A 22739-nucleotide genomic window follows, 5' to 3' on the forward strand; every position below is an offset into this window, starting at 1 on the left:
GAAGAAGATTAACCCAAAAAAAGGGGGAAATAAAAGATCGGCATGAAAAAAGCAGACTACCCTTCCCAAACACCAGGGTTATACAATACGAAATGATAAATGGTCGTCACAGTATTCCTCCCTCGAGTTCCATTGTCCGAGAAAGGAGGGTATCAGCTCGCCCGTTTATTAAGAAAAAAGCAAAAAGAGAGAAGGGTGAAAAAATGAAACGTGTATCGTCCTTCCACAGGACGGTTTTTCTCCAGATGTTAATGATATGCAAACTTCGTTCAGCTTTCCTCGTATACATGCCACTCCTCATCCCCAAAGAACGACTGCGCCAAGGCTCTACCACTTTCGGTAGGCTGGCTAAATGCCATCTGCTCCTTAGGAATTTCCATGCCGTATATAAAATTGCTGACCACGCAGTCCAAAAGATCCATCGCGATCCCTTTCCGTCGCGATGACCCGGATGTCCATATGCGTGAAATCCCCACGATCGCCGGATGGGTCTCGTTGCGAACCGTGACTGCAGAATCAGGGCGATTGGTCTGGCTAGCAGGCTTCTCAACCGGTCGTGATTCCCAAATTCGCTCCGTCAAACAGGCACCGACACATCGACTATCCTTCATATGCAGGAAAACTTTGTAACGGTCCACTTTCTCCGATACACCGTTTTTGCGCAAGTGCCTCGGGGGTTCCGTCTGGCTCCATAGGACATCATCTTGGATCTCGGGGGAAGACAACTCCTTATTGATAACCTCAAGAACCTTCTTGGCCTGATTCTTCGCGGTCGGAGACGCTTTTCGATCGACAATGACCACATAGCCCTCATCGAAGCGTGTAGCCTCATAGACCCAGCGCGAGGCATTTGCCCTCATGAATGCTTTACCCAGATCCACTCCTGTTGTATTCATATCATGAAACTTCTTATGTAGAGCTGCATCCTCCGAGTTCGACGGCACGTATTCCATTCCACAGGTCGCGCAGGTTCTTCTCACTTCGTGCCCTAGGTCAAGTTGCATCTGTTTCAAGGCGGGTTGCTGCGACGTTGCCTTCTTCTTGGGAGGGTCTACCGATGGGCGTACACTATTGGAGTTGACCTCAGTGAGTGGGGAGCTGTTGCCGGCTTCCTTGTTCGCCGATTGTTTGCGTTTGAGAAACGCGAAAGTGGGTTTTCGCGTGTTGGCCGGAGGTGAACTCAAGCGCGGCGGCGGTGAGGACGGAGGTGTAGAGAGGTCATCATCCTGCGTTCCTTCAGAGAGAAGGATGGAATTGCGACGCGACGGACTGGACAGGACAGCGGCGGACGACTCGCGAATGGCGTACTGGATGCTGTTCTCTGCCTCGTCCGATTCATTCCCCGATTGGACGCGTCTTTTCTTCGCCGCTGGACTTAGGTCATCATCGTAGACGCGCCATACGGGTCTACCGTACGTTTTCATCATAAGGCCTCTAGATATTCCCTTGTTAGCTGGAGTGGCGGAATCCAAGGGGTGGGAAAATCAGGCAACGAATCACGTACCGCTTGAATGAATTTGTTACAGTCCACGGCATCTCCCTGTTTCAAATCATATATTCGAGCGAGCCAAGCATCTATGGCCTTCCGAGTTTATGCGATAGAGGGTAGGATGAACGTTGTAAGGGTGAAAATCCAACAAAAGAAAAGATGTTGACAAAAAAGGTGGGAGGTGTTTATTATGATTTCACTGATGATGATGATTTATTTTCCAAATTGACGGAAGGCTTCGGCGGCCAACTGATCGACGGGTGACGGAAACGCGTGCCCAGGAACTAGTCCCCATTTAGTCATATTGCTCGCCGGGCGCAGAAACGCATCGTGAGGGACTAAAAACGCCGCCGTCTCCTGATGGACAAAAGGGAGGGTTTCCTTCACAACTTACATACTTCTTGACCCAGGGTTCTCAAACGGGTGACCAGATAGTCAGTCTGGATATGGGATCACGGCGATATATGTGTCTGCGTGAATCCTCGCAGAAGGAGAAAGAACGGTGACTAAGTATCAAGGGATGGGGGGTGGACGTAAGAAGATCCGCAAGAAGCAGGGGAGGCCACTCTTCAAGCTGAGAACCCAACACGAAGTACGGAGTAACTGTTACCTAGATAGGTTTCGCTGGATTCTGCCGGTTGTTGGAGGAGACTCGATTCCAGGAGAATGCTAAGAATTCATCATCTAATATATACATCCATCAAAGGAATCCACTAATGCTTGGAGATTGTGGAACTCTAGACACGGCATCAGCTCCTCCTGTCTCTCTTCGCTGTCGTGTTATGTTTCCCAAACTTATACTTGACTTCGCCTCCTGAAATAATGAACGACGATACGGCCACCAACCATATCAGTCGTACATGCGTTGCAGCCTGGAGTATGTTAGGATCCTGAGTAGGAGTCATTCATATGTTGCGTAGTAGATAACTTAGGTACTGTGATGATGTGGCAAGCTTGTTTTTGGTCGTATGTATTTTTCTTTTCTTTTTATTATGATTATTATTATTATTATTATTATGATTGAAGGACATGGAAGTAAATCGAAGAGTCCTTCATGGTGAAGTGATTCTCTCTCTGTATTACTACTTAATTTAGATTAATCGCCGTTGGTTGACTGGAATTCCAAGTAGGTGGACTAGACGACTCCCCCGGTGCATCCTCCATACATACCGTTCAAAGAGTGGATATTCACAGATCTACTGGAGGATCAAACCAGCCTCGTCCATGCCCTTGCTGATGGATCTGGCGACCTTACTGGACAGAAGAGCTGTGACGGTGATTGCGCCTAATAAGTATTCAAGGTTTTTTTTTTTTTTTTTTTTTTTTTTTTTTTTTTTTTTTTTTTTTTTTTTTTTTTTTTTTTTTTTTTTTTTTTTTTTTTTTTTTTTTTTTTTTTTTTTTTTTTTTTTTTTTTTTTTTTTTTTTTTTTTTTTTTTTTTTTTTTTTTTTTTGTTTTGTTTTCTTTCCTTTCCATTTTTATTTTTATTTTTTTATTTATTTTAGTTTTCTAGTTTTCTTTCCAGTTATTTTATTTTTGGCCAAATTCCAAGACAGGGGTACTGAATAGACATAACCTCGACTCTTCTGTTCTGTTCCCTGCAAATGGCATGTTTGTGATTCGTAAAGGGATGTAATACATTCATCTACTCCGTACTCTGTATATTCCCTAGATGTACCACGCAAAAGGTTCAAATAAGAATCATCAATAAACCTCTTTAGAAATTGACTGCTCAGGCCCACCCCTTGTTTAGGTTCCCCCTCTTCCACCTTCTTACTGATTATGGTACTCAGTAGAACTGCACTGAGAAAGTAACTGACCAGTCAATCCTAGTGCTATCCCCAGGATCGAGTAGATAGTTTGTACCTGTACCTCTGACCGCACACCAATATATGACTCTGGGTTGCTTATCGTGACCAAGTTGTATCAGTATTACCTTCTGACCAAGTGGAAAGTGGTAAAACTTAGCCCAAGTGGGATTCCATGGTGGCAACTTGTGAGGCGTCTGATCATTACCCCGCTAAAGTCCATCACACATGAATGGAGGCCGAGAGAGATCGGCAGAAGCACATTCTAATTTAGTTATCATATAGAGTCCGTAGAACGGCAGGTTGGTTTATCCTCGTTTCATCACTCCTCGAGCAGTGTGCTGCTGCAGGGTTCCGATGTTAGAACGCCATCAGTCAATAGACGCCAGGTTATGAACAGATCCTGTGCATAGAGATAGATCTAAGGCACTCCTTATTTACCACTAGTTCAGTCAGACTGTGTTCCAATTTCAAAATGTCCCGGAGTGGATCACGGCTATGGACACTCCGTCGCATAATGGTTCCTCCAGAACCCAGATACGTTGAAGAAGTACAGTGCATACGTATCATCGAACACTTCCAAAGTTCCAGCCGCCGAATAGATGTGCTCATGGTAAACTCTGCAGGGTGTACTTTGTTCTAGGTGGTAGAAAACAAGCTCAAACATCACAGGTGTAACCTTAACATGGAAGAGGTGGTTGCCATGCGCCTTTCAATGGCCAAACTGCTGCCTTCGTGTATGTACGGGGTGGTACATCGAGTCATCTGAAAGACACCAGGTCGATCCTCAAACTTGGCAGTGCTTCCTTCCCAGTTGAGCTCTAGGGTCCTTGTGTCAAGTATGCCTTGAGAACCCAAGTATAGATTGGTGCATACGGCCGGCCAAGGGTCTACAAGAAGCCGTGCCGGTTACTGATCCTTAGGCTTTTTCTCACTACAATCTCAAAGACGAGATGAGATGACATTGAAAATGACCCCTGGTAATCAGGTCTATGATGTACTGTATTGTTGATAACTGACAAGTGTTGAGGGGAAATGAGTATGGCTTCATATAACATAGTAAGCTTATGTGATAGAATATTTAGATTAGACATAGGAGGTTAGGTCAGATCAATGGAACATACTCGGCGAACAATGGCGCTGTCAGACAGACACTGGGTGGTGAGCGAGAACTGGGGGAGTCGAGACATGCATACCTCCTTCATCACTCATCCGTTCTCTAGAGTCTAGAAGGATTGGAGGTTTGAGGAGAGTGGAGCAGGGTGAGAAGACTGGATGAATGGGGATTCAGTCTGACTGGGTTGACTATTCCACTTCAGTTTAGCTGTCCCGAAGCAGCGTTGATTCCTAAGGCGGGCCCGAAGTAAGTCTGGCAGTTTGGCTTTGGTTTGCTCTAATTTTTTTTTCTTTTTCTTTTTCCGCTGTCTGCGAATCAACCCGCCGGTCCAACAGTCACATCTTTCAATCTTATCACCTTCTCAGATCCAATATTCTGTGGTCTCCAGAGAACCGTCCAAAGCCACGGAGCAGGTAGGTAGGAAGAAAGAAAGCAAGAAGCATTGTGCCTTGTAATTACATCCACACTTCCTTAAAAGTCCTATCTCCAGTCCTTGGCTCATTCTCCCTGTTCGGGTCTTTTTTTTTTTTCTCTTTTCTCTCCTCGTGTCAATCCTCACCCCGAGGGAAAGCGAAAGAGCATTGTGAAAGCTCTTCTAGTTCCCCTTCAGTCACCACGAAATTCGATCGTTCAAATCCGACATCATGTCACAAGATATTCAGGCAGCAGGGAAGAGAAAGCGTGCGAGTACGTATACCACTTGAGTCCCCATTATTTACCTTATATATCATATCCGGTCGTAACTCAGAGCCTGTTCTTTTACCTTTTTTTTTCCCTCTTTTTTGTTGCCCTCCCCATCCAAAACTCTCTTTTCTTTTTTTGGTTATCGAATCCCTTCTGCATCCTTATTTCATGTCTCGAGGCACCAATTCGAAGACATCGGTCTACTTGGACTTTTTTCGAGTGACCGTCCGTCCTCTATAATATTCTCTATCCTTCTTCGTTGGTTCCGCATTCCACGGCTGTGTCCAATTTTGAGACAACGCCCGTGTCACCCCGATTTCATTACCCCCCGCTTTCATCAAACCAGTTGTGGTTCTCCCAAGCCAGCCCCGCAACCATCAACCCCTCCTTTAATATCCCGTTCAACATGCCATCAGAATGCACTGTAGTGTATGCTAATCGCAATCAAACTTCAGGGACTCAGTCTTGCCCGCCCCCGGAATTACCTCAACTCGTCGCCGAGCAACATGTTCCCATTGCCGCCAACGACAAGGAAACCCAACGCCTAATTGTTGTTCTCTCCCATGCTAGTCTGGAGACCTATCGTGCCTCCCACGGTGGACGCAATGGCGCCGGTCGTGATGAGAAATACTCCTTGCTGAACAGTGATGAGCATATCGGTGTGATGCGCAAGATGAACAGAGACATCAGTGAAGCTCGACCAGATATCACTCATCAGGTATATCTTTCCTTGAGTTGTGGCTCCTATTTTATGAGTCTTCGATGAGAGAAACTAACCGGACATGGTGCAGTGTCTTCTCACGTTGCTCGACTCCCCTGTCAACAAGGCCGGCAAACTCCAAATTTTCATCCACACGGCCAAAGGCGTTCTGATCGAAGTGAACCCAAGTGTTCGAATTCCGCGTACGTTCAAGCGTTTCGCTGGTCTCATGGTCCAGCTCCTGCACCGACTCTCGATCCGCTCCACCAATTCCCAGGAGAAGTTGCTCAAGGTGATCAAGAACCCCATCACCGATCATCTGCCCCCGAATTGCCGCAAGGTGACCCTCAGTTATGAGGCTCCCGTGGTGCGGACCAGAGATTACATTGAGTCGCTAGGCCCTAAGGAGAGCGTGTGTATCTTCGTCGGGGCCATGGCCAAAGGTCACGATGACTTTGCCGATTCATTCAAGGACGACACAATCAGTATCAGCAACTACAGTTTGAGCGCTAGCGTGGCGTGCAGCAAGTTCTGCCATGCGGCCGAGGAAGTGTGGGATATTGTATGATTCGCACGTCTCGGATACAATATTCCTTCGATAGGAACGGCCAAAGCTTGACGAGGTAACGAATTTCCTTGCGACTATCCACCCAATTTGAGATGCCAGGAGTGCAGCAAACACCAACTTTGGAAGGACGTGTGTGCCACATCCTATTTACCGTTCTGGGCTCACTACCTACAGTCTCCTATTGTTTTTTGGTATCTTTCGCGTTTCCTGTTTTTTGTGCATCATGGCAGCCTTCAGCGCCGCGCGATACCGAAGGTTACACGATCACTATATTAAGGGCTCTTTTAAAAGAGCTATCAGATTCCGTTTGGATAGCTCGCCCTTATCAAGAAGGCATCAGGGATATCTGCGATAAGAAAGTGGTGAGGGTGTGGTCTGGGTTCTTCCAAAGTTCTTCTGCCACTAGTCTTTGCAGTTCGACCAACCCCAGCGAGGTTCTGCGTTCTTCCACAATCTGCATCTCTTCAGTCTCCTTTGCGCGAACAGAGGTAACTGTACAGTGCTGGGGCTTTGTATTGCACCTGAAGATCAAGAGATGACGTGATTGTTAATAATAGAATTAAGTACACGAACATAATGGGGAAATCAACTATTGGCAATGTCTTTGGGACAAGACGCTCCGCGCTCATGCTTGACATTGACATCAGTCAACATTTGCTTCTTTTATTGGTAGGAGTAGGGTAGCACGTTGTCACGTAGGTATGTAGGAGTACATGCATGCTTCGGAGAAGCGAAACGTGTATAAAATATTCAGCGGCCTGCATGTCAAAGACAGTAAGTTGAGAGGCGAGTCGCAAAGCGGCCATAAAATAAGATCACTAATGATATCAAGATATCGCGTGGTTTGGTGTAGCCAAAAGATAGTTCAGGGTGGAAGAAGAAGAAGAGGGAAAGGGAAAGGTGAACAAGACGAACCATCGTGACCAAATGCCTGAGGCCATGCAACTCTCTCTCACAGCCCTTTTCGTTTGTCCCCTCCATCACTACACTCTGCCTCCTTTCCCTCTTCTTCCCCCTTTTTCTCTGTGACTCACTTCTATCTGTGGGGTCTAACAATAACTGCACCATTGACCCAGAATGGAGAATTGCATTGACTCCATATGCAAGTATCGATCGGGGTGGTTCGAGTGGCTGGGAATGGAGTCTCCCTCTTCAACGTGGCATGCAGACATCGCAGCAATTCCTTGATGTGGATCTCCCGCTTCACTTGACTTGTGGACGGATTGATTCGTGTGGCATTTCTGGAGGGGGGCGGTTTGGTTACGTGCAAAACCATTCATCCTAGTTCATTACTGGAGTTAAGGATCAACGCTGATGCCAGATCCTCTGCATGGGCCCAGTCTCTTGAAACCAAGTGAGGCCTGCCCAGTGGCCATTTCATTTTATTTGCTTTCGTTCTCCTTCCTTCCGGAAAACATGACCCTTAATGTTACAACCCCTCATTCGTCGAATAGCCATGACACTTGATCCACGACACCGAAACCAAGTGGGTGTTGTTTGGCGGTCAGACGGCGCCATTCAGCGACTAAGAGCAGCAGAAGTGCCCAAAGCAGGAACAAAACTCCCCATCGGTCAGGGTGACCAAATGCCCCTCAGTGGCCCCCCCAGACGGTCCTTTACGTGAAACTATTCGTCTTTGCCCTGTCTTTGAATGCAAGAGCACCGAGGCACCCTGTGTAAGTTTCTTTCAAGACCAAAGCCCAACTACCCTGGCTGGGGCCTATCGAGCTAGAATCTTGAATCCCCTTCTTAGCATCATTTCCTATCACAGTTCTTATGGCTACTATTATGATTATTATCGTGATTACTGAAAAATAGTAGGAAGGAGTACTGTGTTGTCTCTACTGACTCCACCACTACCAATCACCATCCTCCACCTCAACCCTGGTATCGTCGCCTCATTCACTTCGACTTCTGACATGATGCGGTTTGATGCTTGGCCCATCTGCAGTATCCACCGTTTCCTGATAGGCGCCCCATCCGATGCCGACAGGGCCACCTACAGGACCGGCCGCCAGGCTTTCCCCACGATGACCTGGCGGACTGTGAGAGCGTTTTCTTCCCCTCGTTTCTAGCTTCACCGATAGGTAACATCATGGGTCTCTTGACCGTCTTCCGACAGGATTTCGTCTTTTTCGGTAAGAGAACGCAGAGCCAGTCTAGGTCGACACTTCGTCGGGATTGGTTTGCTTTCGGACGCATTGCGAGCTTATGCAATAATACCTGCTATGCTAGACCGTGTTTTGCATCACTAGAGCAGATTGTTTCCTTCGGGAACAAATCTTTCTTTTTTGTTAGCTTCCGATCAGTCTGATTGGATATAAGTTGGGCACTCTTGGGATAACCCCCGTATAGATAGCTTGGCCTCGAAATAATATATCTTGTCACCCTGTTGCTCCTTCCTTTACGTCCCATTCTACTTTTCACTTGGTCATTACTGTTCGTACATTCATATATCCTTGTTTTTCTCCAAACGTCTTTTCCCGTTTCAACCTCAGTCAATCTTCAGGTTGGGACCCTGTACTTGTGAGGACGAAGTCTGAAGCATTTGGTTATTGCTTCCATCCTCTATATCATACTTCCTCCCCTAGGATCAACCCGTCGCGTGCGTACTCGCTGACAACCCAGCGAGTCCTTCTCCTCATTGGACATGCCTGTATCACATCTTACCTTGACTGTCTCACACCTCCCCACCTCAACATCATTCTTCCTTTCCTGTCTACAGCCCCTGGGCTATCAGTTTATTGGTCGTCATGACGATTATATTGGCTTCGGCCAGAACCCCGGGGAACCGGCAGACTTTTGGATAACGGAGCAAAAACCAGGGTAAGTGAAAGCGCCCGGCCAATGCAAACCCAAGTTCATGCATGATTGTGTGCTGAATCGCTTTTTAGAGTGCCAGCTGGCGCCGCACATGTTGCATTTCCTGCCCCATCAAAGGATGCAGTAGGCCAGTTCTTCATCCACGCATTGAAGGCTGGGGGGAAGATTCACGGAGAGCCAAAAACCCGTGATTCTGAATCTGGCTACTACAGCGCAGCCATCATCGATGTTGATGGTAACAGCATAGAGGCCGTTTACCGTCCGAGCAGCTCATCAGCTAGGTCGGAGGTTAGCAGGTCAGCTTTGGCTCTTCTCGAGAATGGCTCGGTTGTATCAAAGACAGCTCCCTCGATTGTCTCGAAAGCGACAAGCAAAGCCAGCTCTGTCAGGCCCGAGAGCGTGGTTCCTCCCAGATCTGAAGCTAGATCCTATGTTTCCAAGGCGACGACTGCTGTGGAGCGAGCTGCGCCCTCTGAACGTGGAGTGCCATCAGTCATTTCCCGCGAAGTTCAGCCGGCGCCGTCACCAACATATGTCGTGCATCACACCACCCAGAAAACCGACGACGGCAAGGCAGCGAAGACCATCGTTGGTACTCTTATCGGAGCTGCTGCGGGCGCGGCTATTGCATACGCAATGTCAAAAGGCGATTCAGAGCCTTCTGAAACTACAACACCCCCACCCCAATACTCGCCCCGAGATTTTGCGCAACTTATATCTCCATCCCAAGCCTCATCTCCATCCCAGGAACTGCAAGGCTTCAGAGCCATCGAGGCTCCCCCGGCCAGAAGTGTCTACTCTCAGTCAGAAGTACGTCCGACCTTGACTCGCAGTGTCACCTCAAAGAACCCTCGTGCAAGCACCATCTACGAGGGCTCGGAATTTTTTCCGCGAGGAGGCGGGGGCAGTGTGTACCTTGATCAGAACGGACGCCGGGCCTCTGAGGGAAGCATGTACAGTGGTAACGACTATCCTGTCAGGGCGATTGAATACCCACCATCGGTTGATTCCCGGGGTTATGAGGCCACTCTGATCAGCAGCTTCCATGACAAGTCACGAGCGATGGACAACGGAAGCGTGTATTCGTCATCGACGATTAGGCCATCCAAGGCCAACTATCAAGACCATCACTCTTCACACAGCTCACACCATTCGTCGCACCATTCTTCTCGTCATTCTTCTCGCCATTCAATTGCAAGATCTCATTCCAGCAGCACTGTCTCAGCGACGCGTAGTGCCTGCAACGTCCCACTGCCCGAAGGCTCTATAGCATCATTTGCTTCCAGCCGCAGCGGTGCTAAATCAGGTGTTTCTGCCCGCAATATCCCGCTTCCAGAGAGCGTATATGACGATGTTGACGTCGAAACCAATGTTACTCCCGATGATTCAATCAGCCAGGTTGATGATTCGCGGAGATCCTCTGTCTCCCATCGTTCCCACGCCTCTAAAGCGGCTTCCCGGGTTTCTAGACATTCCAGCAAATTTGATGAGCCCGTCAAGCCAAGTGACAGTGTGAGCCAGGTTTCGAGCCATGCTTCGAGGGCATCACAGCGGACCATCAAGGCTGGCGGCAGCGTAGCAGGGGGCTCCAAGGCTCCTTCCAAGGTCAGCAGTCGGAGGGGAAGTCAAGTTGCATAGGGAAGATTTTGCTCTCTTCTTCCCCGCTACACCGCTACTTTTTTTTTATCGCTTCTTGCATCTCTTCTCATCTTCTTCATCTCTCTATATGCTGAGTCTTTCATCATACTTCAATTTCATCATGGCATACAAAACTAAGTATGGCATGTTCACAGCATCACCATTGGCGTTATGTTATGTATACATTGGAAGAAGTTATTGCTATTTGGGATCGATTCAACAATCAGTTTATTTTTATATCGACAGAAATGGTATCCGAGAAAGAGGAACAATCTATACCACAGACTCGGACAGGAGGTCCAGATCCTTAGTTCTGACAACATACAACGTGGACAGGAAAAATGGGCTTGATGATTCCATCTTCAAATTTGGGTCAGTTTACACATAGCGTGCTCTGTTTTCATATTACACGCGAGGTTCAGATATCGATACACACATATATATATATATATACGCATCACTGTGACACACCTTCAGCCTTGGGCGACCGTACTTCTATAGACATACAGTTTTATACTATTATGAATTCTAGGCAGTTGACTGCGAAAATTACGCACGTACGACGAGTTACGAAAGAAACATGTCCGTCACCTTGAAATAAGATATCATCAATAGACTGGTTTGATTGGTCTTTGCCTCGATAGCTGCTATCTGATACAAACGCCAGCACCAGTACACCATCGCCACCTGATTTCCTCACGCCATCTCACAACCATCACACCTCAGGCAAGCCTTCACGACCGTACCAGCAACATCCTCCTCCATCCTATCCCCGGCCCAAGGACGGACCCACGAGCCTTGGGCTATATGCTCATCACGTAATTTGCCCGACTCCATTGATTGAAACAAAAAGATGCCATGAATGCATGAGTATTGGTCATAATGATCGTTGGATATGACATTTCCCGCCGACAGGGAGAAAACGATAAAGAAAATGGGTAACAGGTAATTTAAGACACGCAAATGGAAAACAAGGAAAGGATCTACGATCACGGTACGCCAGGCTTCGGATCTGATCTAACGGGACGAAAGAAGACGCAGAAGCGATTTGGAAGACCAAGGTGGCCGTGTTATATTGGGATTCGAAGATCAGATAGCATATTTCCGGGTCCATTCGCGGGCGGTCGCTTCATACCGAGGGCGGTCAGTCTTGTACACATGCGCAATTTCAGGCACCAATGGGTCGTCTGGATTGGGGTCTGTAAGCATCGAACAGATAGACAGCAGCACTGCGAAACAACGGTTAGTCTTGAAAACGGCGATCGCGGGATACGGACGACGAACCTTTAGAGATTGTGAGAGCAGGACTCCATTGATCTCTAAGAATGTCGAGACAGATGCTGCCGTTGGAGTTGATGTTGGGGTGGTAGATACGAGTGGTGAAGTTGACCTTAGGCGGCTTGAATGGGTAGTCGGTAGGGAAGTGGATTGTTAGGAAGAAAACGCCTCCCGAGTATGGAGAGTCACCCTGATAAACCAATCGCATTAGTGATAATGTTCGCAAGTATATGAAAGGCGAATTGGCAGGCCACAAGGTCCCTATTTGTTCAGGAAGGGCGAGCCCTCAAGGCAGCCAACAAGGTGTTATGATTCGGAATTCACTCACAGGACCCATAATAGTAGCTTGCCAGTGGAACTGCGAGAAGATTGCCTGTCAGTATTTGATTTTTGGGGCTTTATATAAGTTCGCGATCGACGGGTGCAGGGGACAGGGGATCGAAGTGCTGGTCCCGCGACACCGCCGTCAACGGGAACGGATTGATATGTAGGAACCAGGAGGGGGGATTCAGAAAATCATACCAGGTCTTCACCTAGAGGTCCAGCGGAGCAGGAAGAGGGGGGATCACTATAAAAGAATGGAAGCGTTAGCATTTCTGGAGAACAGCGATTAGATCAAAGGAGGGCATGGTTTAGGAAGTGATTCATGAACGCCCCGCGGGAATAGTGGGGTGTTTCGTCCAGTGGCACGATGGAGAAGAGGGGAAATCATGGAGATAGAGATATAGATATCTTACCGGCCGAGGTCAGTGAGTTCCTTGTTAATTCTCTTAAGAGCCATTTTGTAGGTGATGTGAGGTTTTTTTTGTTTCCTTTAAAAAAAAGAAAGAGGCTTTTGGAGCGACCACTCAGTCGAAAGAGCGGTTAGTATCGAATTTAAGAAATCTGCACAGCACAATCCGGTCAGTACTCTAAGGCGCAGGGAGAAGGGGAAAAGAATATAATAGGATGTAATGGACAGGAAGAGAAGGAATACGTCAAGAATCGAAGGAAAGTTTTTTGGGGGAAAGGAGTGTTGGTGGTGAGGTACTCACAGCGAGATTGATTACGTCGGAGGGGGGGGCAAAAAGAGAGGGGGAATTTGGGCTGAAAGAAGAAAAAGAGGAAGAGAGAGAGAGAGCGAAGAGGAGAGAAAGGGAAAGGCAAGAGTGGATGAGCGAGATCCAGTGACCGTATTACGGGTCATAATACCTTACCATACGGACCTTCCTCAGCCACATCCCCTCTAAGCCACACAGAGAGTCTCTAATACTAAGTAGTAAATTTAATATACAATTATCCATACATGTTCCGGACAATAGTACGAAATAGGTAGTACCTACTCTGTAAGTTTTTCAATTGCGCAAGTGCCAAAGATGACCAGGTTAAGGTATCGCCACTTTCAGTCATGATTCTTGTCTGTGACTGGACACTGGATCCTATGCCTGTAATGGACCCTCTTTTCCCTTCTTTTTCTTTTTTCCTCAAGGGCCTTCTTACCTTGACAATTGCAAAAGCGGAAGAACACTCCCAGAGGTACACTCTGGAGTACAATAGAGACCCATCTTGTCGGGATACTTTGTAACATCTACATACGGCGTACATACAGCGGACAGCGTAACAAATGGTTTCAAGTTCGTTTCTCTCCAACACACAAGGCAAGGTCTCAAATACACACTCACTCATACTCTCTATGTATATCATATGTCGAATGATCTATCTCATTCTTGAATTTCAGCAACTTCCCGTTTTATTGTATTTTTTTCATCAATTTGTCATTCTTATCAAGCCTCGCGTGTCCACGTGGCGCAGTCCAAAATCACGTGCATATAAGGTACCGATTCTCGAAGGCTCTACTACCAAGTAGATGTACTTACGACTCAGCGCCTATCGTGTAGTGATTGAAGCTAGGTCGGCAACAGACACGGGGCATTGGACTGGCCGGGTTAGACATTAAACCATGTTATATGACTAGATGCACCGTTTCTTTCTGTCCCGACCTGTTCAACTACTATATTTATACACATTACTGTTTCCAAATTAGTCGCAAGCCATTCTACGAGGATGACAGTGGCAAGTGTCCTAAACAAACGCCTGGACTCCAGTGATGGCGCGCCCCAGAATCAATGCTACACCAATCATTAGCACCGGGCCCCTTATGCCGGAAAGGACGGCGATTTTAACTCGGTCTAATACTCACCGTGAATGTCGCTCTGCCCCTCATATGTTTGCACCACAAACAGGTTGGCTACATGCCGGCCGATATGGTATTCATCGCTGGTTGCATTTCCGCCGAAAACTTCTTGAAGTCTATCGCATGGTTAAGATCAGTACCATAATCCAGACTAGGAAAGGGGAATGAAAGTGGGACTGCTTACATCCGAGAGTTGGCCAGGGCGCGGTCACAGTTCTGTCTTTTAACCATGGAAATCATTTCAGGGGTAGATTTGCCTTCGTCCTTGAGTCTAGCAACCTGGGTCGCTGCCAGCGTTCCATAAGCAGCATCTGTGGCAGCATCCGCCAACTTCTTCTGGATTAATTGATACTTCGCCAGAGGGTTGCCCTTGAACTGCTTCCGCTCCAGGGCATAGGTCCGGGCGCGGCTAAGGCAGTCCTCAAGAGCCCCCATGGCTCCAAAGGCAATTCCTAGTCGAGCACTGTTAAGACAGGTGAAAGGCCCAGTGAGACCTTCAACATCGGGGAACATATTCTCTTTTGGAACCGGGCAGTCGTCCAACTGAATCATACCGGTGATAGACGCCCGTAAGGCGGTCTTATTCTTGATAGCCGGAGTCTCCACGGTGCCTGGAGGGCATTGGTCACGTTCCACCACAAACCCGCGGATCTTACCTGTGCTCTCCAGTTTGGCCCACACTATCATGATATCGGAGATGGGGGAGTTAGTAATCCAAGTCTTCGTGCCGGAGAGCGAGTAATAGCCCTTCTTAGTAGGATGCTCTCGTGCAACCGTTTCCATAGAACCAGGGTCTGAGCCATGATTAGGTTCTGTAAGACCAAAACAACCAGCAATCTTTCCCTTGGCCAGCCCTGGTAGAAATCTATCCTTTAGCTCCTGGGTTCCAAACTCGTAGATGGCCGTCATCGCCAGCGAGCTCTGCACGGACATCCCTGATCGGTATCCGGAATCTACCCGTTCAACCTCCTTAGTGATCAGGCCCGACGCAACAGTGCTGGCACCTGCACAACCATAACCCTCAATGCTGGCGCCAAGAAGACCCAGTTCGCCCATTTCTTCCAGTATTCTGCGATCATAGTTCTCGTTTCGATAAGCATCTGACAGATACTCATAAGTCAGCATTCATATCCATTATCCCTCTGCGTAACGTATGGAGCCTTTCATAGACCGGTGTCGGCCCTGCCCAAACAGGGAGATCGCATACCGAGAACTCGGGGTAACAAGCGCTCTTGGCAATACTGTCGCGCTGTGTCCTGAATCGCCAATTCCTCCTCCGTATATAGCTCCGATGCAGCCAGAGGATCTTCCCAGTTGAAGGCGGTCGCGAAACCGCGCATTGGCGCATTAAGTGAAGCTGTGGGCGTCTTGTGCACGTGGCTTGCCGACTGGAGGTGGCGTGAAGCTGCACGGAGCAATGATCGATTCATGATGAGTAGTATAAGCCGCGGTAAGAGATAGAAATTCTTCAAACAAAGGTGGAAGCGACGTGGATAAGCTCTTTCTATGGATATATAAACGTTTTACAGCAGAATTGACAGCTAGTACGGCATACGCGAACATAAATAGTAGTTGTTGCGGGGAAGCTGCTTGAATCGCCCGAACTAGAAAAGGACGATTTTCCCTCGGCAATCGCTCCGGGTGTCGGCCTCCCGTTTGGAGACTTCCGCATCCACCTTCCGCAACCACAAGGTACAGCCGCAAGCCCAGCCCGTTGATACTCAGATCGGGTAAGAAGGATCTCAGAAAATAGGGCCCCTGTCGTTCAATACATCCTATGGGTAGTGCAGGCGGATATTCGGCATTTCCCCACCCACTATTTATCAGTTTCGGCTTGTGTTCTGTTCCCTCGGCAGCGTCGCCCAATGAACTGATAGAACTTCGTATCTACCATATTCAATGTAAAACACAAGAGGAGGGAAGAAAGGGGGAAAGAAATCAATGGAAGCAAGTCGCCATTGTCGAGCCTCTAGTTGTATCGTAGAATGGCTTGTGGATATGTTGCCATCCCCATTATGCCACGCACTACGACCTAGCATCAAGCTAGATCGTACACTTCTCGATTCTTATGTACGTCAAGATTGTTATACAATTGGCTCATTGGCTTGAGAAATTTGAAACACGACTCGCATTAGGTGGTTCTTCGTGTAATGCCGCAGCAATTTGGTTTCGTAGACGAAGACTCCTTGTCCTCTAATGAGTGAAGCTAAGTGTACCGGTTGCAAAACTTTGCAGTGAAGTCTGCCATCCTGCGGCATGTTGAGGACAAGTTGCAGCCCCGACCCTCAGAAATATCGGAGGATTCGTCTGTGAATTATAGGACACGGTCTCCGGTATGGAGGTTCTTTCAGTTCATGTAGCAGCATGCCGAGCGAGACCTCTCCCCATGTGGAAAATCCCGGTGTATAAGAGACCAAGTAAATTAGGCTTCACCACCTCATGAAGATCCGCCCCAAAATGCTCTAATGCTGTATAGAAACTAATCAAGGCTATAACCAGGAAAAGGTGTGTATAACAAGCACAACCCTGTCACAATTTGCAAAGGTTCATGGAGGCAGTGGCCTGAATCAGGCGGGCATTTGGGACTGAAGGAAGTCAAAGACCCCTGTAGGGAAATACTCCTCATCAAAGCCCCACAGATCAGCCATCATAGGATCCACAGAGCCTTCCGAGAGACCTGGCTGTTGCTTCGATTGTGCCGCAGCAGATTCAAATCCACTGCCTCTCTCAGCAGACAAGGGAGCTATGCCCAGTAGCGGGGGCGGGTGGTTTAATATAGTATCCCGCTCACCCAGTGGCTGTGCCCCAGGAATGATTATGGGTTTGAACATAGAATTCTGAGAAGGGTCACGAAAGCTTTGTCCTGTGGATTGTCCGTTGTAAGAGTTCCTTTTCTCCCACTCCTCAAGTCCCGTAAGCATTTTTCTCAGGCCACGGGCTATGTGGTGACTGAGGTGACGCTCGCTAGCTCGCCTACTGCAGGACACCATCAGCTCAATAATCCGTCCAACCAAGGCCCGCACGTATGCGATATCGATGGATAGACCCGCTGATGCAATAGAATTCTGCTTGCCTGGCTGACTAGGAATACAGCTCGAGCAGCTTCTTGCTGCGATCTTCAACAGAAATACAGCGGCAAAGGTGATCATGCTATGTAGATACAACGGGACACCGACCAAAGCTCTCTGTATATCAGGTTCATCCAGAACGACCAATAGAGTACCAATAGCAGATTCGATGGCCAGGTTTGCTCGTTTTTTTCGCTCGTTAGATAAGGGGCGGGCTGACAGTGAACAATGATATGTCCGCAATGCAACAGAATTGAGTTGTAGGCGGGAGAAATGGTAGTGTAGGTAGACAGCTTTATAGGGGTACGCACCAACATAACGACTCCCGGCTATTCAATCCAACATGTTAGATCGCAGATATTCAATCAGAAGGCTTAAGGACAACTATACCTAGGCGGGGTAGCCATCCAGATTGCCACTCCTCAAGATCGGCGTCAAATTTGTCGATTGTAGTAAACTCGTTCTCGGGTACCTCAAGGTCGACGTCGGGGCCAAAAGCATGGTATATGCGAGTAAGGATGATAAACAAATCCACCTGGCTATGCAAACGCAGGTCGGATTGTGTTACTGTGGGGGACATAGTAAAAGTATTATGATTGGTGATACTCTTGTCCTCATGAATTATAGGTGGTCGGCCATAAGCGATGGAAAAATGGTGCTCTAGAGTCTAGTATCGTTAGTTTCTGCAAAACAAAACTTCAATGGAGAAGACTTACATAGAGAAGGTACCACAATCTTGCTTGTTCTTGGTGCTCAGGTGAGCCTTGAGTAGCCTTTCTATATGATTGGTGTAGATTGCGCTCGGTTGCAATACGTACTGCATACCCCGATAGCTTCCAGCTGACATCTGCAAGCCAAAAAGCGCCTATACATAAAGCGCGTAAATCGTCCAAGGTATGGTGTCTATCAAGCATTGACTCTGATGCCAATTTCGCGAATTCAGTGTAACAGGTATCAAAAAGTCTTTCTTTTTGGGGCATATGCAAAGCTGTAACAGTGAGGATGGCTGCAGCCAACATTGAAGAAGAATTTCGGACTGATGTGAGGTCCTTATGCACAAGGGCTATACCATCCCATAGATAGCGGTTGAGTACCTGGTCAAAGAAATAGAATAACTCCTCCGCGTCTTGTAAATCCACAGTCCCTCGCGAGATCAGGTCAGTGTCGCGGTCCGAAGTATGATGCCGTTCGGGAGTACTTTCTTGAATATCACTCAGCTGGGTCACTTCATACAAGCTGCCCATCGGAGCTGTAACCAATAGTTTTTCTTCCCTGTCAATAGCAGTTTGCAATCGTTGCTGGGTGATGTGGGAAGGCGGGTGGGATACTCCTGTTACTGATTTGGCACCACCATCGGTCGCATCTCTTCCAATATCGCCTCTCGAGGTATGTATGTCTTCTGTAGATACTGTAGATCCCCGTCGATCGCTCTTCTTGTGTGGTGTTTCTGCTGACTTGCCAACGGCTTGATAGTATGAGAGCTCTGGTAATTGTGCCTTTCTGAGCAAATCGGTCATGGCAAGCTCTATCGTTGTCTTCCATCTACACAGCGTGTATTACCGGGTTAGCGAGGATACATGCATGGTGGAATCCGGGTTCAAACAAAGCAAAGCGCACGTACTCTGCTTCATCGTCGAGCAAAGTTTGGAGGCTCTTGTTTACGACACATTCCAAGCCCATGCGCCGACATCTGGAGCAGACCGATTCCCCTGCCTTCATATCACAGCGGACTTTATGCCTTTTGCATTCGGTGCACGCACGTATTTTTCGAGAAATCTTGGGTATATGTATTGATTCACGTCGAGAGTTAGCCTCCGGCGCAGGATACGGCAGAGCACCTCGGGGAGGTGAAGCGGACGACGCATCGCCATTGGCTTCGAAATCAAGGCGACTGCGTTTCATGGTATAGAAAAATTCATCGTTAAGGTCTCAGATTGCAATGGGGCCTCGTTTCGTTTTATAGATATTGTCTACGGCCACAGGAGTGGATGCCAAGTGGAAAGAGGGGGGGGGGTTGCGGAAGATACTAGTAGTGATGGAGAGAATGCGAACTCCTCACTGCCTTAGGCTATACTGTTTAAGCTTACTCCGTACTCGGTACTGAAACCGTTCCTTTTCACTGGCCAGACCTACAGTAGAGGGACCCTAGAGCCTTAGGCGAAGGGGATGGGGATTATTAGCGGGGAAGTCACGTGTGAGTTATGTCCCCAGAAGCTAATCCCAATACGGTCTAATGATGTATTCCCGCCCGTCGCGCGTTCTACAAAGCTCGGCGCGTGTTGGGTCGCGGCACCACTCTAGAAACCTTTTCTGTGATCTTGTTTAAACCAAAAAGTAGTCCTGACTGGCTTCCCTCGCCGTTTTCATCGTACAACAGCAGGAAACTCATCATGGGTATTAAGCGTAAGTTATTCTCATACCTAACTACCTGTTGCAGCACTGCCGTAGAAGCTCATTTAGTACTAACTTTGAGTTTCTCTACAGACCTATACCAGGTAATCGCGGAGAATGCCCCTGATGCGGTCAAGGCGGGGGATATCAAAAACCATTTTGGCCGAAAGGTTGCTATAGTATGTGATGTCCTTCCTTCCGTTTATGAGCTGTGCATTAGGGCGCTGTCTGGCTAACGGGTGGTCCCTGGAATCTAGGATGCGTATGTAACTTGATCGTTTTTGGGAAACAAAGAGAGACTAGAAACTAACATACCACAGCTCCATGAGTATCTACAGTTTCCTCATTGCCGTGCGCTCCGAGGGCCAACAACTCATGAGCGACACCGGCGAGACCACGTCGCATCTAATGGGCATGTTCTACCGCACTTTGCGAATGGTCGACAACGGAATCAAACCCCTTTATGTCTTCGATGGAGCTCCGCCAAAACTCAAGTCGGGCGAGCTAGCCAAGCGTACCGCTCGAAAGGCCGAAGCTACTGAGGCTCATGAGGAGGCCAAGGAAACCGGCACAGCGGAGGACGTTGAGAAGTTTTCACGGCGTACGGTACGGGTTACGAGAGATCACAATGCGGAGTGTAAGAAGCTGTTGAAGCTGATGGGCATCCCATACATCGATGCCCCCACCGAGGCGGAGGCGCAGTGCGCAGTCCTTGCACGGGCGGGAAAGGTCTATGCTGCTGCTTCCGAGGATATGGACACGTTATGCTTTGAAGCACCCATTCTTCTCAGGCATCTTACATTCAGCGAACAGCGAAAGGAACCGATCCTAGAAATTCATCTCAGCCGCGTGCTGGAAGGACTCGATATGGACCGAAACCAGGTAAGCCACAATAGTTCCTCCAGCAGCGCTTAGTTTTGCTTATGGCTTGCGGTATAGTTTATCGATCTTTGTATCTTACTTGGCTGCGATTATTTGGAGCCGATTCCCAAAGTTGGTCCCAATACTGCCCTGAAACTGATTCGGGAGTTTGGGAGCCTCGAGAAGGTTGTTGAGCATATGGAGAGCGATCCGAAGAAGAAATACGTTATTCCGGAAGATTGGCCGTACCAGGATGCAAGAGAGCTTTTTCTCAATCCAGACGTGAGGGAAGCTAGCCACCCAGACTGCGACTTCAAATGGGAGGCACCAGATATTGAAGGCCTTGTGGAATTCCTGGTGAAAGACAAGGGCTTTAACGAAGATCGAGTGCGCAACGGCGCAGCCCGGCTCCAGAAGAACTTGAAAACTGCCCAGCAGTCACGTTTAGAGGGCTTTTTCAAACCTGTGGCCCGGACCGATGAGGAGAAGGCGACCCTCAAACGTAAGCACGACGAGAAACTTCAGGAACAGAAAAAACGCAAAAAGGAGGAGGCTAAGGCCAAGAAGGAGGCCAAGGCAAGACCCCGCGGTGCCGGGTAAGGGACTCGCTCTCCTTATTCAGCCAATGTTTTACACGACGAGGAAGTTCTTGAAAAAGCAACGGCTAAGTAGGGGGGTCGTAAAAACCATGAGATGGCGTTGGCGTTGCGTGATAAGCTCACTGGGTTGTCGGATTTGCTTTCTGTTCTGAGATGCGGCGTTTCATTGATGGGGCGCAATCACTGAATGTAACTTTTGGATATCCTATGAATAGAACTAATGGGTTTCTCTGGGTAAGGGGGCAGAGAGATGTGATCGTCTCTAGCGCCTGTTATCTTCGAGAACATGCCCTGTTGTTATCGGAGAATTTGCCATACTGGGTCGGTAAAATCAGGCCGCCATGTGCCGAGAGACGCTCTCTCTGAAACCCAGCCTGAATTCTGTGATCCCTCGGCGGATAAGCATGAAAAAGGGAAAGATAACTCTGGATCACATGGACATACTCATTCTTCACTGCCAGGCATTAGAATGAATTGTTTCGCTGGTTGTAGCGGTTCGTGCTAGGGTTGGGCATTGTTGTAGTGGCGGACCACCATTGCACGTTAATACAGCGGATGTTGATTTCTCTGGTTATATTGGGAAATACGACCAATATTCGCTCTAGATGGTGCAGCTGCTAGAATATTATCTCTAGACGACGAGGAATCACTGTTGTTTCCGTTGTGGTTGGGGAGATCAGGTTCAAAAACTTCTGGTCGAGTATTATATATCGTGGGCGGGGAAGTGGATGGATCCTGTATCACTGTAAGTAGTAGGGCTACCGAGTGATCAAAGAGATCACAACGCTGGAACCTCAAGACCAACATATATAAACGGCGTAGTAATGAATAGAACCCATAACTTAGATATACAGGCACATTAACCCAGCCAGAGGAGCTATTTATGTCGTGCCGGGGATCCCATCAATAGCCGCCATAGTGAGGTTGACACCGGGTCTGAGCCGAACATCGTTGAGTTATGAGCTATCAGACTTAGCCTGACCTATCCAGGGTACTAGAAGGAAACAGGAAATACATATCTAGTAGGAGGTATCTTGGGAAGATGTGAAATCATGATACGAGGTGGGGGTTGTTTGCTTGGGTATGCATGCCCATTTTCTAGAACCAAATCATGGTCACGATCCTGAGGATCAACCACCGAGCGTGCACCCACCCTAACACAAGTGGGTTTTAGCTTGGTAGACTACAAATTAAATCCCCCCCATATTACTATATTTGAAGCACAGGTCCACCATAGGCAGTAGTCAAGGGGACATGGGTGGAATGTTTCTGTCCAGTGCAAAACACATGATTCATACATGCCTATGGCCAGCGCATCTGTTCATGCCTTATAGTCAATCATCGGGGCACCAACCATGGATTGCGATCTATATTCTTCAAGCAGAGGAACCAATAACCACACAACCCGTCAGCGTCTCAAGTATGGAATTCCCCAAGTTAGGAGCAAACTCAAACAGGCGATCCATACATCATCCCCCCTCGTGACCTAAACGGCACGAGGCGGCCAAATGGAAGCCTCCACTGGGGTTTCCCACCATCGACAA

General features: G+C 48.1%; 6 protein-coding genes across 6 annotated transcripts; 3 read left to right on the forward strand and 3 right to left on the reverse strand.

Annotated features, from left to right (window-relative positions):
* Positions 1 to 269: 269 nt before the first annotated feature.
* On the reverse strand, positions 270 to 2715 carry BDV37DRAFT_271761 (ESCO family N-acetyltransferase; the record flags this gene model as incomplete). Its single annotated transcript, XM_032084763.1, has 2 exons — positions 270 to 1051; positions 2703 to 2715. The coding sequence occupies 2 exons, from the start codon at positions 2713 to 2715 to the stop codon at positions 270 to 272; spliced, it is 795 nt and encodes a 264-aa protein (XP_031941153.1).
* Positions 2716 to 4945: 2230 nt separating this feature from the next.
* Positions 4946 to 6747, forward strand: BDV37DRAFT_123769 (18S rRNA pseudouridine methyltransferase). The gene is made up of 3 exons (XM_032078631.1): positions 4946 to 5099; positions 5552 to 5814; positions 5888 to 6747. Exons 1-3 carry the CDS (start codon positions 5057 to 5059, stop codon positions 6362 to 6364), a joined length of 783 nt encoding a protein of 260 aa, XP_031941154.1. The 5' UTR covers positions 4946 to 5056; the 3' UTR covers positions 6365 to 6747.
* A 2099-nt stretch (positions 6748 to 8846) lies between these two features.
* On the forward strand, positions 8847 to 10996 carry BDV37DRAFT_123773 (VOC family protein). Its single transcript, XM_032078632.1, has 2 exons — positions 8847 to 9190; positions 9259 to 10996. Exons 1-2 carry the CDS (start codon positions 9015 to 9017, stop codon positions 10823 to 10825), a joined length of 1743 nt encoding a protein of 580 aa, XP_031941155.1. The 5' UTR covers positions 8847 to 9014; the 3' UTR covers positions 10826 to 10996.
* A 918-nt stretch (positions 10997 to 11914) lies between these two features.
* BDV37DRAFT_271764 (putative glutaryl-CoA dehydrogenase) lies at positions 11915 to 15706 on the reverse strand (the record flags this gene model as incomplete). The annotated part of the gene is made up of 8 exons (XM_032084764.1): positions 11915 to 12054; positions 12110 to 12293; positions 12432 to 12461; positions 12626 to 12671; positions 14175 to 14237; positions 14335 to 14427; positions 14461 to 15376; positions 15484 to 15706. 8 exons carry the CDS (start codon positions 15704 to 15706, stop codon positions 11915 to 11917), a joined length of 1695 nt encoding a protein of 564 aa, XP_031941156.1.
* An 873-nt stretch (positions 15707 to 16579) lies between these two features.
* BDV37DRAFT_123953 (uncharacterized protein) lies at positions 16580 to 19652 on the reverse strand. Its single transcript, XM_032078633.1, has 4 exons — positions 18966 to 19652; positions 18061 to 18886; positions 17735 to 18011; positions 16580 to 17673 (listed from the first exon to the last, which is right to left on the reverse strand). Exons 1-4 carry the CDS (start codon positions 19244 to 19246, stop codon positions 16844 to 16846), a joined length of 2214 nt encoding a protein of 737 aa, XP_031941157.1. The 5' UTR covers positions 19247 to 19652; the 3' UTR covers positions 16580 to 16843.
* fen1 (multifunctional nuclease RAD27) lies at positions 19299 to 21339 on the forward strand. Its single transcript, XM_032078629.1, has 5 exons — positions 19299 to 19747; positions 19829 to 19914; positions 19993 to 19997; positions 20056 to 20617; positions 20675 to 21339. The coding sequence occupies exons 1-5, from the start codon at positions 19735 to 19737 to the stop codon at positions 21194 to 21196; spliced, it is 1188 nt and encodes a 395-aa protein (XP_031941158.1). The 5' UTR covers positions 19299 to 19734; the 3' UTR covers positions 21197 to 21339.
* The last annotated feature ends 1400 nt before the right edge of the window (positions 21340 to 22739 follow it).

This window comes from Aspergillus pseudonomiae, assembly GCF_009193645.1.
Source record: "Aspergillus pseudonomiae strain CBS 119388 unplaced genomic scaffold BDV37scaffold_35, whole genome shotgun sequence".
In the NCBI taxonomy this organism is placed as follows: Eukaryota; Fungi; Ascomycota; class Eurotiomycetes; order Eurotiales; family Aspergillaceae; genus Aspergillus; species Aspergillus pseudonomiae.